The sequence below is a fragment of the Callithrix jacchus genome, chromosome 3 (assembly GCF_049354715.1).
Source record: "Callithrix jacchus isolate 240 chromosome 3, calJac240_pri, whole genome shotgun sequence".
Taxonomy (NCBI): Eukaryota; Metazoa; Chordata; class Mammalia; order Primates; family Cebidae; genus Callithrix; species Callithrix jacchus.
The window spans coordinates 125,529,227-125,543,148 of record NC_133504.1 but is presented as its reverse complement, the minus strand read 5'-3'; the positions used below and the strand labels follow the sequence as shown (position 1 = coordinate 125,543,148).

General features: G+C 36.7%; 1 protein-coding gene across 10 annotated transcripts in view; it reads right to left on the bottom strand.

The window, feature by feature from the left end:
* Window positions 1-13,922, bottom strand: part of ADAMTS3 (ADAM metallopeptidase with thrombospondin type 1 motif 3) — a 292,251-nt gene that overhangs the window by 262,337 nt on the left and 15,992 nt on the right. For 5 of the 10 annotated variants that reach the window (XM_035293568.3, XM_035293574.3, XM_035293570.3 and 2 more), the window contains exon 3: window positions 9,386-9,822. In XM_035293568.3, coding sequence (XP_035149459.1) covers window positions 9,386-9,822 — 437 coding nt within the window. The remainder of the gene's footprint in view (window positions 1-9,385; window positions 9,823-13,922) is intronic. The other 5 variants (XM_035293569.3, XM_002745741.6, XM_035293575.3 and 2 more) reach the window with 1 other exon arrangement.

Here is a 13,922-nt window from a genome sequence, read left to right as displayed (position 1 = left end):
TTTAGCAAAGAGACTGGCAGCATTTTGCCTCTGCCCTAGAGATTTGAGGAACTTTGAACTTTAAAGATATGACTCAGGGTATCTGGTGAAAGAAATTTCTAAGCAGTAAAGAATTCAAGATGTGACTTGGCTGTTATTAAAGGCATTCAGTTTTATAAGGAAAGGAGAGCATAAAAGTTCAGAAAATTTGCAGCCTGACAATAAGAAAATCCCTTTTCTGAGAAACTCAAGCTAGCTGCAGAAATTTGCATAAGTAACAAGAAGCCCAATGTTAATCCCCAAGACAATGGGGAAAATGTCTCCAGGGCATGTAAGAGGTCTTCACAGCAGACCCCCTCCCCCACCACCATCACAGGCCTGAAGGCCTAGGAGGAAAATATGGTTTTATGGGCCAGGCCCAGGGTCCTTCTGCTGTCTGTAGCCTAGGGACTCAGTGCCCTGCATCCAAGCTGCTCCAGCCATGACTAAAAGAGGCCAAGGTACAGCATGGGCCATGACTTCAGAGGGCACAAGCCCCAAGCCTTGGCATATTCCACATGGTATTCAGCCTGCAGGTGCAGAGAAATCAAGTACTGAGGTTTGGGAACCTCTACATAGATTTCAGAGGATGTACAGAAATGCCTGGATGTCCAAGCAGAATTTTGCTGCAGGGACGACTCTCTCATGGAGAATCTCTGCTAGGGCAGTGTAGAAGGGAAATGTGGGGTGGGAGCCCCCACACAGAGTCGCTACTGGGGCACCATCTAGTGAACCTGTGAAAAGAGGGCCACTGTCCTCCAGACCCCAGAATGGTAGCACCATATGCCTAGAAAAGCTGCAGACACTCAACAATAGCTTGCACCATATGCCTGGAAAAGCTGCAGACACTCAACACCACCCCATGGTGGCAGCCAAGAGGAGTGCTGTACCCTGTAGAGCCACAAGGCGGGAGCTGCCCAAGACCATGGGAATCCATCTCTTACATCAGTGTGACTCAAATACGAGACCTAAAGTCAAAGGGGATCATTTTGGAGCTTTTAAATTTGACTGCCCTGCTGGATTTTGGACTTGCATGGGCCCTGTAGCCTCTGCTTAGGCCAATTTCTCCCATTTGTAATAGTTGTATTTACCCAATGTCTGTACCCTCATTGTATGTAGGAAGTAACTAACTTGCTTTTGATTTTATAGGCTCATAGGCAGAAAGGTCTTGCCTTGTCTCAAATGAAGACTTTGTACTGTGGACTTTTGAGTTTATGCTGAAATAAGTTAAGATTTTTGGGGGAGTGTTGGGAAGGCATGATTGGCTTTGAAATGTGAGGACATGAGATTTGGGAGGGGGCCACAGGTGGAATGATACAGTTTTACTGTATCTTCACCCAAATCTCATCTTGAATTGAAACTCCCACAATCCCCACATGTTGTGGGAGGAACCCAGTAGGAGGTGAATAAATTATGGGAGTGAATCTTCCTGCACTGTTCTTGTGCTGGTGAATGGGTTCCATGAGATCTAACGGTTTTAAAACATGGGAGTTTGCCTGCACAAGCTCTCTCTTTGTCTGCTGTCATTCATTTAACATGTGACTTGCTCCTCCTTGCCTTCTACCATGATTGTGAGGCTTCCACGTCCAATTAAACCTCTCTCTTTTGTAAATTACCCAGTCTTGGGTATAACTTTATCAGCAGTGTGAAGACGAACTAATACAGCTACCACAGGGAACAGTATGGCAGTTTTTTCCAAAAATTAAAAATAGAATGACCATATGATCCATTGATATCACTTTGGGGGATAAATTCAAGTGAACTGAACAGAGTCTTGAAAAGATATGTGTACATTTATGTTTATGGCAGCATTATTAATAATATCTGAAGTGTGGAAGCAATCCAAGTATCTAACCACAGATAAATGAATAAAATGTGGTACATACATAAAATGGGATATTATACAACTTACAAAGTAAGGAAATTCTGACATATGCTTCAAAATGGATGAAATTTAAGGACATTATGCTAAATGCAATAAGGTAGTCACAAAATGAAAAATACCATATAATTCTACTTATATGAAGTATTTAGAGAAGTCAAAATTATAGAGACAGAAAGTAGAAAATGGTGATTGTCAGAGGCTATAGGGAGGTAGAAATGGGAAATAGTTTTTTAACAAGTATAGAGTTTCAGTTTTTCAAAATGGAAAGAGTTCTAGAGATGGATGGTAGTCATGGTTGTACAACCATATGAATGTAGTTAACACCACTGAACTGTATACTTAAAACATGATTAAGACAGTACATTTTATGCTTTGTGTATTTTATCATTAAAAATACTGGAAGAAAAAGGAGGCTATTACAATCTATAACCTTCATCTCAAAACCTGTCAGGCTAATATATATATAGATATATAGTGTGTGTGTGTGTGTGTGTGTGTGTGTGTATCTTATTTTTCAGTATTACTGAATATATATATATATATCTTACTTTTTGGTATTACTGAATCTGGAGTTAGATCTCAGTTCAATTATATATTCCTGTTTCTTCAATCAATGCATGAGAATTTTCAGAAATATGTCACAATTATGGAAGATCTGAATCTGTTTATTGCCAACCTATTTATGATGACAAAGCACCATAAAACTAATAACAATGTCTTGATACATTTAGTAGTCTAATATTGCTCAAAAATTAATCAATTCCTTTGAAAACAAAATGTTTAAATGCATTTTTTTAGAGGCAGAGAATTCACCCTACCTTAATAAAAAGCAAAATTGATTAGGAACCCCTTTTTATTTTGCAATTTCATTGTCATAGACTGACAATAGTAAAGTCTCCCTTTTAAACGGTATTTCTGATTAATCTCTCTATATTTCTAGCAGTATTAAATCATATTTCCAGTACTCTTTGAAGAGTTACATTTGACCAATCTCAGTACTTACCACAGCAATGTAACAACTTACATACTAGTGCTTCAGAATGCTTTAACTTGGATCAGGATTCCTGGAATTAAGTTAAACCCTGAGATTGAGTTTAGTTTGCAAGGAGACTGTGACCTCAGGGCATAATTATATATAAGGGTATCATATCAACTCTGTGCTGTGCCTTTGTTCTTCTTTTAATTACAATTTACCCAGAAGGAAATATTTCAGATGTGATCAAGCATATTTAAACAGTTCCTAACGCATTTTTTAGTATCTTCAAAAACTTACTTTAGTTATAATGACATTATGGTTTTCATGGCATTAAAAAGAACAGAAAGCATTACTTTCCAGGTCAGCAATAGAAAGAAAAAGAACTTCCATGCCCCTTTTATTGTCTGTTTGTCCAGGTCTATCCAAAAAGAAATGTGCAGTTTTCCCTTTTTTAACCATCTTTAAATTTATTTCTTAAAAATTACTATATCAAAGAAGAGGTGTTTGGGAAAAACCATAATCAAATTGATGTACATAAAAGAACAAACTGTGACCAGGTAGTACTTATGATAATAAACATGAATAATTTAACTATAAATAACTATTTTTAAAAATGCTTAAATTTGAAAACACTTTTGACTTCTTTTTTTGGTTTTTTATTTTATTCCAAGATCACATCCTTGGATATTCTTTGTATAAGATAATTAGTCACAAAAGAGAAATGCAGACAAAAACATTGAAAAAGCCTTGACATATATATGACTCTAGCCATATAAAAGTTACATATGAGATGTAAAAATGATCAAAGACTATGCCAAACCTTCCCTCTTCATCCTGAATAAGCACAAACTGCCTATTTGAAGGAGGAGGCAAGACGGATGATGTATTCAATAGCTCAGACCTGGCATAGGCAGGCACACGTCAGTTCTTGAGAGGCACTGCTTGACCAAACCTCAGGAAGGGAGCAATAAGGCCACCACTGGTTCTTCCAGACTAATTAAACTGGAGGACTCTTATCAAACTCTTCATTCTTAAAGGGGCCAGTGTCTGCTGCTTTGTTCCTAACCCCTAGAAATTAAGGGGTATAAGGGCTTTAAGCATCTTCCAATCCTGCATTGCCAAAATAGGCTGCCTGGTGTAGGTACTTGGAGGTGAAACACTGCTTCAGTCCTTTATTCTTCAGATCTTCTAAGGTCTCAAATCAGCATTTAATCAATGAGGGCACAGATATCTCTTCTGTCTCACCAATAACTTACACAACACTTTCTGTGGACATCTTCCACAGGAGGAAGAGGTGAGAGGCAACAGGTCTTTAAACATCAGGTTCTCTCATTAAAGCAGATATGCAAATATCAACATGTCAAAATCAGGCCTCAAAAACTTCTTTTTTAAATCCACTATATAGCTACAAACATATGCCTATTTTTAGTATCAAACATTTCATTCACCAGATCGAGCTGGTAATCACCAAATGTTCTCAATCATGGGCATACTGGCTCATAATACTTTTTAAAATGGACTTTTTAAAAAAGCGCCTCTGCAGCTAGACTTACTAAAACAGGCATGGCAAGAATATGTTTTTTAAGGGATCAGATCACACAGTGAAAGTCTTAAGGCAGGTAACTAGGGCTGTTTTTGTTTTAACTTTGCAGTTGCCCACAAAGACTTCATTTAGTCCTGTTCAAAATCTAACAAAGATAAAATTACTCTGATATTAACCAGATGTGACTATCAGATGTTTTAGAAGAGAGGTTCTCTTTATGGTTCCCAAATTGTTAACCTCAAGCTTCCAAGAACCCCAAACCTACCAGTAAAGAGCTCTGTTAGATGCCTCAGGGAGCCCAGCGGTGGTCTGGACTGAAGACAAGGAAAGAGGGAGAATGTTCTGACCAGACCTTTCCTGAGTTTATCCAATTTACACTTTTTTTATTAGATAACCCCTAGTGGTTTCATTTGAAGGAAGAATTACAAATATTAAAAAAGAAAAAGAACCTTGAAAACCTCTGTCCTAGATAAATCCCCTTGATTGATTAAAATCAGCCCACAAGAAAATCACTGAGTGGGGTAGCCCAGCAGAGCCATTAGCTAGTCAGTTCTTCCACTCACAACCAGTTCCCTCTGATGACAGTCCAGGAGAATTAGCAAGGTGATATTGTCCTAGCAAGTTGAGAAAAATCCAGTTTCTTTAGATTATGAAACACATGACAAAAAGCCCACTAACCAAAAAACCTTTATTTTGACAAACTGTAGACCACAAAATATGATTGCAAGCAGCCACCACTCACAGGGGAGATTTTATGGTATTAGAGAGTAAATGCCAGGACTCTGTGAAAGAAATCTATTTTCCTCTGGGATTCTCAGCCAGAGTGTCTTCCCAAAAAGTGTGTAAAATGCCTGCCATTCTCATGACTCCTGACCACCAGACTCTCATTTCAACAATATAGAAGTAGAGAGGTAAAGCACATCAGCACGCTCTAGGCAAAGACCACCAGAAGCACATCTTGAGTTAAGAAGCCGGGTTTATTACACATTGCTGAGATGGAGAATGTACAGCAGAGGGAACCATGAGCATCCCAGTAAGAGACTGTTGAAAAGAACCTATTATTAATAGCATTTGCACTTTGGTTGGGTTAATTTTGAGAGGAGTCTAAAGAAGTAGGGCATTTTTCTAGATTGGATGCTGTCAGAAAGTGGGGATAATTCTATGATTGAATATCTCAATAATTCTTCCCTAAAAGTTGGGCAGACTAGAGCAAGGATAAAGCTGTAATTGATAAAGGATTAGCAGTCACTCATTCATGATAATATTGACTGAGAACAGGAAAGAGTCAATGCCAGGCAGAAAAAGATACTGTTCTTGATTGTTCACACTGGGTAGGACTCATTGTCAATTGCTTTGTACAGGAGACCCTGTTGATTTCAGAAACTCAATGAGAAATGTCTTTGTCCAGACCATAGCTCTATATGTCACTCAAGGCATTCGTCCATCCTCTTTGATAAAGTCTATGTTAAATTGCCTTTCATGCAATCATTTCATACAATTACCTGGAATAGGTTTACCTGATGACTTTAGTCACATTTCTGAAGTCCAGAGTGGGCAAAACCAGCTAAGAGTCACTGCCTATTTCTCAAACTAACTGTGGTAAAGAAACAGTTTTTCTCCCTAGTCAGTTCCAGACTAGTTATTTTTGTACATACAAAATAAATACAATTTGATATAATAAAAACTACCATAATAATAAAATGAAAAAAGATAGAAAACACCAGCCCATTTTCAAAACTGTTATTATTAGACCTAACAGACATACACTAGCTGTCAAAATTGCTATAAAAGGTCCTAAACAATTAGCCTCACTATTGGTATTTGTCTTGTCACAAACCTGAGTCTGTGTAGAACATTTAAGTAGCACTGGGGTTTTTTAATTAAATTAAGAGCATTCTGTTAAATATGTCTGGTGTGCTGCCCATTTCAAACTCACAGAGCATCTGACAAGGCAGCAGAAAAGAAAAAGAGAAGAAATTTTATTCATGGTGAGGGTCTTGCCATGAACCACCCAACGTAGTGAGGAGTAAATACCTGTGGCTACTACCTATGTGCAGCAGTTTCAAAGAACACATGTAGGAAATTGAATTATTAGAATCCCTTCTATACCAGTCCAGTATTAATCTCATTAAATTGATTAAATTTCCCATGCAGGTAGGGTTTCAATAGCTATACTCTTGACAGGCAGAGATTTTCTCATCGGTATTTTTAGGCCAGAGTGGCTGTACGTTCTATTAAGACAATTGGATTTTATTAAAACCCCAAAGCCTCCCAAGACAATAGCTTTATATGCCATCAGGTTAATTCTCTGGCATCTATGTTATCTCAGTATCCATGCTTCCTTCCCTAAGGTCAAGGAGGTCAAGCCTAAATTCCTACACATAGCCAGTTAAAGGACTCAGGCCCCAGCTGATTAGCCAGATTTATCCACATTCTCATTCTCACCAATTAAACTTTGAAATTATCTCTTCTAAAGGTTTGTCTTGTTCAAAACAATTCAAGTTTAAGAAATCCTCCCCAACTCAATGAAGCAACTGCTGTGTTATCCCTCAGTTTGTTGATCTGCTCTCCTAAGCCTGCTTCTGTTTCTGCACGATCTGCTTTCTTCCTTTTAGCACACAGCTGCTCTGAGCTGGAAACTCTAGGAAAAGCTTCCATTTGTACATGGCCACATCCTCAGCACTGCCTAATAAGGCCATATCCACCCTTTTCCTGATCAAACTCAAGGTCTGGGCCACTTCTCTCTGCTGAAAAATTCTGTTCCACTCATAAAATCTCTCCAGAAGATACTTTCCTTAACCATAATTTAAAGGAAACATAATTAATATACTATATTAAATATCTATTATAAAAATGTTATATATTTACATATAATTATATAAATATTTACATATATTTTACATGTGTGTTCTTTTACCAAATATTTTGGACATTTCAATTCTATGGCAAAACTTTACATTTCTGAGTTCCTTGAGGGTATAACCATGATTATTTCTTTCACTATTTCACAGTGCCCAGGATAGTGCCCATAATCAGCTTCCTGCAAATTTTTTTAATTTATTAGTTAATGAATCAAAGAACTTCTATTCATTTAAGATGAATTTTCATTCACAATTCATATCTATTTTCCTCTTCCTTATAAGAACTATTGCTCCAGATTTCTGCATCTATGATTAAATAATTTGACATGTACAGTAAGAAAAACACCGATTATTTGATCAGGTTTAAAATCACTGTAATAATGCATTAAAGTAATTCCCTTGCCTTTTGCCTTCCCTAAACTGATTTTCAAGCCAGTATCCCAAAAAATAAAAATTATTTAATTTTTATTTCCTTGGTTAAGAGGAAAATAAAAGCAAAGAAATTATTTAATTTTTGTTTCCTCTTAACTGAGGAAACACTTAGCCTCACCATTGGTATTTGTCTTGTCACAAACCTGAGTCTGTGTAGCACATTTAAGTAGCACTGGGGTTTTTTAATTAAATTAAAAGTATTTTGTTAAATACGAACCTAAGTGTTCCTCTTAACTGAGGAAATAAAAATTAAATAATTTCTTACACTCTAAAATTTTTAAATAACACTAAATTAAGATCTATACTCAAGATAGTGTACTTGAAAGTATTAATATATTTTATATAATTTACTTCCTTTTACGACTTAACATCGAATCACAGCTCTCTCAGTCAACATCTCGAATCTTGTTAGTCTTCTACAAAGTACTTTCTTATTGGTTTTATTCAATGATTTAAGTTAATCCAGTTCTATTCAACCTTTTATGTAGAATGAGAGAAATTTGGTAGATTCTCTATGGCTTTAAACCCCAGAAGCTAGCCCAGCACAAACTGAAGTATAACCCTAAACTAGTGGTGTTCATGTTGCAGAACCTGATACATGCATGCCATACTGTTTTCCATGCTGGTTTTTACAGCCCTACAGAACATCAAGAGTCAGTACAAGCTTGCAAAAATAAACTAAAGCATGATAACTCACAAGTACTTGATAAAACATTGTATCTTAACTCCATTGGGTTGGAGTTATGCTTAAAGAGGACAACAGCAGAATATTCAAAGTATCATAGCAGGACAAGCCAAAATATTATAGAATAATTATAATCAGGAATGAAAGAAATATTTTGAGAACTCCCAGAAGCAGTGACAAAACAAAAGTAACAGCTCTGAACTCCCAAGAAACAGCAGCCTGATAGCCATTGAAATAAAAATGGCTGCTCTTTTGTAATACAGACTTGTAATCGACTGTGTATAGAAGAGGCATAAACACTGACACACATTTCAAATAAAAACTGGAAATACAAAACAAATAAAAATAGTTCACCTATTCAGTGTGTAAAGAACGGCTGATTACTATTGGCCTCAACCACAAAACTGAAAAGCAATATATGGGTATTGAATTTCAAAATGAAGAATCAAAGCCACCACACAGAAGGCATTGCATCTTGAGTTCATAAAGTAATGCTACTTGGACACATTCTGACAGAGAATCTGCTCATTCTCCACATTAGCATTCTCTGAGGAAGCTAGAGAACACTTTCAAAATGCTTTATTTATGAAGACATCTAAAGTTTCCACATAAGGAATAAAATACTATCATTTTGAAAGAATCTATGCTTCTTTAGAAAGTTTTCAGAACACTTTGTACAAAATAAGAAAATCCTCCAATGTAATATAAGGGAAAACATTAGCAAAAAAAAAAAATGCTAAAATAATTGTCATTTGTTTCTTGGAATAATGTTGTCTTCACATTATTCCAAGAAACTAAATTGTCACAAATTAAGCCAAAATATACATCTTTCACTGCAAAATGCTTTCTAGTGTCTTTTTCTGAACTTAAAATATAACATAACAATGAAGCCTCCTTTCCACCTCCACCTTCCAAACCATGCAGAAGTCATGGTTGCCCTCGCAGCACCTGCAAACTCATACACACAAAACGGAAGGAGCCTTACCAGACCATCACAGTTGCTGATGGCAACAGAAGTTCCTGGAATGTCCACGATGTCACCAACATAAGCACAGTTAGTCTGCAAAGGCTCTGTTTTCCAGATTCTATCTGTAGCACTTCCTGGTTGATGGTTGTTAATGGGATCAGTTATATTCCCAGGCACCAGAGATGTCTCATGCCACTCCACAACAGCCCCAGGAGCTACTAGTTGAGTGTTGGGCTTTAGTCGCAGATGAAAATCTTTTCCAAATGCTGTGATGTTAAAGAACAACTGCTCAGGGTTGGAAGACACGTCCCTCGCTGATCTCTTTTTGTGATTCGCAGAAAGAGTATGGGAGAGATAGTGTCCTTCTAGATTTGTGCTCACTGGAGTCACCAGCTCATATTCTCTGTATCTCTTTATCGGTAAATCTGTGGTGTGAAAAACAGAATTGTCGAACCCTGTACAATAAGAGAATGCAGGAGAACATAACACAGACAAAATGTACCCACCTCACAAGATCATACCTCAATATGGACATTCCCGAATCATCTCATAAATATTAAACTTTGAGAACAAAAATCATGTCCCAAATGCACTTAACACCTATGTTAGTCAAAAGCAAATAGCATTCTCGTTTTGCACCTTATTCCTTAAGTGGGACAGATATCTACTTGAATATGAAAGTGTATTTGGAACCCACCTACCATATGGGTAGCCACTTACATATTAAACTGAATGTCACAATTAGCACTCAGTTCCCCTGGCTTAGCACTGAACACCCTGCATTCAATTAATCCTTTTTTAATTAAAATAGTATTATGTTGTAAATATTCACATCTCACTAATACATTTGCAAACACAAATATAATGTATCCATAAACTATAAATGGCTTGCTTAAAATCAAACAATTTATTATTGGCATAATAATAATTTATATATAAATTAATAATGATTAATTTATTACTGACATCTGCTAAAAACTTTTAACAAGGTTAATATGTAGAAAACCTTTGATTGTTTTCATTTTTTCCCTGTAGAAATTCTGGGATTTAGACTATTTATAGTAACTACATGACAATGCTGTGATTTATACCCACTTTTTCCACCATAACAACACTGACAACCATACTTCACAGGTGAGGAAACTGAGATTCAGGAGTAGGAGGGCTTATGTCCAAGGTCAAACAATGGCAAAGCCTGGATATAAATCCAAGTTGTACTCCAAAGGCCATACACTCATTCTATGATACCATGCTGTTCTCTAAAAACCTCCACTTTTAGAAAATTAGAAGAATGGATAAAGAAGAGGAAATGATCATCTTTAAATCGGATATGCAGGTGCTGGTTAGTCAAGAGCGAACAGCATTCTCGTTTTGCACCTTATTCCTTAAGTGGGACAGTATCTACTTGAATATGAAAGTGTATTTGGAACCCACCTACAATATGGGTAGCCACTTACATATTAAACTGAATGTCACAATTAGCGCTTAATTCCCCTGGCTTAGCCAAATATAATTATTTTGTCTATCAAAATGCAAACACCCTTGAGAAAGAGAACACATTAAATGAACCATTAATAGAAATGATTTTAAGACCACAGGAAAATAGATACTAGAAAAGGAAACAAGCAGGGCAACAAGGGCTAAAAAAAAAAAAAAAAAAACGAAGACGTTGAAAGGGAAACCTAAAAACATAAACTAAAAACTTCCCCACTTTCACAATTCTAGCCCTAGGCTAGTCCTCTAGTGTGTTAAAGTGCCCTAAAAAAGTGATATAATTCACAAATACTGCTCACCTATGGAAATCACAAGTTTTGTCATCCAGTAAAGTATTTACAGCATAAGATCTGTAAATGGACCTATGTCTTATGCTCATAAAGTATCCTTGCAGAGTCACTGTTTTCATTATCTTGTTGCTTTTCACAAACCTCAGGCAATATGTAAAGTACCAGAAGACAAATAAAGGTGTTTACTGGTGCAACACGGAAATTCTTTCTGTGCATGTTTATCATTATGCCTCTTAAAATTACCAATGTATTTAAACAATGTATTAAACCTTTTTATTAAATGAATAGAGCAAGCAACCCTTGTAAATATTTACTAGGCAAAGAAGCAATGAGGACTGTAGTATGAGTCAAGTGATGCCTGATTCTAAAACTGGTGACTAGACAGTGCAATCCCTGCTGAGCTAGACTCGGCACCAGCATAAACACAGGCACAAAGATTTGGTCCTACTCACAACCAAATCCATGGTGAATACTTTTGTAAACTCTGGTTTAAAGAGAAAAAAAAAACCTCAAAATTTAAGAGAATGAGCAAAAGTGTCACAGGTGCAGAGTGACAGGGGGAAGGTTTCCAAAGTAAGATGAATCAAGCCCTTATATGTGCACTGACAAAACCCAGCCCAAATTAACTATACATTCCTTAAAGACAAAGAACTCCCCCATTCAACTTAGTACTCCCAATTTCATCTTACAAGATTTTGTGTCAGAGTGTCGTGTCAGTTGGATTTGTTTGATGCATATTAAGTTAGAAATACAGGTAACCAGAGAACATTGGCCTTGTCTAAGCTGCTACACACTGCAGCAACTGCCCCAATGTGTCTGGCTGCCCCAATAATCTCAGTTATAACTTTTTCTCTAACTATCGGTTGACTGTTCAAAGGAAGGAGGAAGCAGTACTTAATTTCAAAGTATGGATTTCCCATCTCCACTGAAGGGAACTCACACAACCAAAGTCTAAATACGCATATTGTACTGATGCCTGGATTAAGTGACTAGAGAACAAGAACATTTAGAAAAATGCAGGAAGTACCCAAGAGGATACTCAGAGTCTCATGCATACAGTAAGCCATACACCCTAGATGTATGTTCCATTTTTCCACTGTCAGATAATATATTCTAAATTTTTATTCAAAATAAAATGGTATGTTTCGATAAAGCTTTGTTTTCCCTAATGCTAAATAATAAGTCATTCCTATAAAGTACATATTTCTTAAACTAAATGTTTGTATGAGTCATTTTTCTGTTGGTAATTAAGGTAATGAGGAAAAAGATGGACTTGACAACCCTTTAGATTACCATCTCCTGGATGGTAGTTAATGGAACTGACAAAGGAACTGCCCAGTCACCTGCCATTTATTAGCAAAAAGCTCCAAGCTCTATAATTGGTGTTTGAGAATATATCATCTCTAATACTCACAACAATCACAGTAGGTAAATTCTGTTACCCCTATTTTATAAATGAGAAAGCAGAACTAAGCGGCCTGACACATACAAGCAAAGAGCCAAAGGAAAATTGCAATTCTCATCATTTTGACTCTGAAGGCCATGCTCCTATGCTGTCATTCACTTCTGAATAGATGGAGCATCTTCCTGTCAAATTCAATTTAAGATCTGATTTATAAAAGATAACTACTACAAGAATAACAATGTTCTACCTACCTGTAGCCAGTCAACCAATTTTTCCTCTAATATAGCAACAAAATTTTCTGCAAAAGGCTCTTAAATTCTAGGTTTTGGCGGGGGGCGGGGGGAGTGGGAGGAGGGGCAGAAGCGCAAAGCAATCAACAGCATTTTAATCTCAGATTATAATCAAATCACATAAATAAACCAAATTATATTCAATATTAATTTACTGCATTCATAATTTTCACATTTTACAGGCCCAACTGCTTTCACAAAGCAGGAAAGCCAGTGGTTATTGAATGAACTGCAGTGTCACAAAGCAGTAAGTTGAGTCCACTTGTGATGCTCAGCAAGTTCTCTATTTTCTCTTAGGCTCAGTTTCCTCAACTGTTAACTGGAGGTTAGTAATAGTTCCAACTTCATAGGTTTGGTGAGAGTTTTACATGAGATCATGCAGAAGATTCAATCAATATGAGTTATTACTAATTTAAATGTAAGTTAGACACTCATTAAAATAATGTTGTGCTCAACATTAAAGTTAGAAACTGTAAAATTATTAGCTGAGGTGGCTGAGGGGCCACAGTAATAGGTATGTGAATGTTTTTGTGGGCCCTAAGTTCCACAGGCACAGGAGCCACTGTAAACTCTATTATTGGTAGCGTATTACCCAAACATGACCCAATGCAATGATTTATCCACAACCCACTGGTATCAGTGCACATATAGGCCGTCTCCCTCCTAGTACTATGGATGAATTGTCAGTCATCTTACCTAAGAACAAACCCTCTACTAATGCACAACATTTGAGCCCTTCTTGCCTTTTCAAGAAAACTGTCTTTTCAGCAATGTCCTCTCTCTCTTTCCTCATCAAGTTTCCCCACATTACTAGACCATTCCCACCAGCAGATAAAAAAGCTGATGTCATAGCTCCCATCTTGGACAAATAATATTTTGGATGACATGCCCTCTTCTAGGTAATAACCCATTCTTTCACTCTCCTTGACAGCAAAAAGCTTAACAACATTGATTATATATCTCCAATATCATTCTTTCCATTCTTATTCCATCTTGAACATATTCCATTCCATCAGCTTCTTTTGGAGTCACGAGTGATAACATGTTGCTGAAGTCAATAGCCAAGACTCGAACTT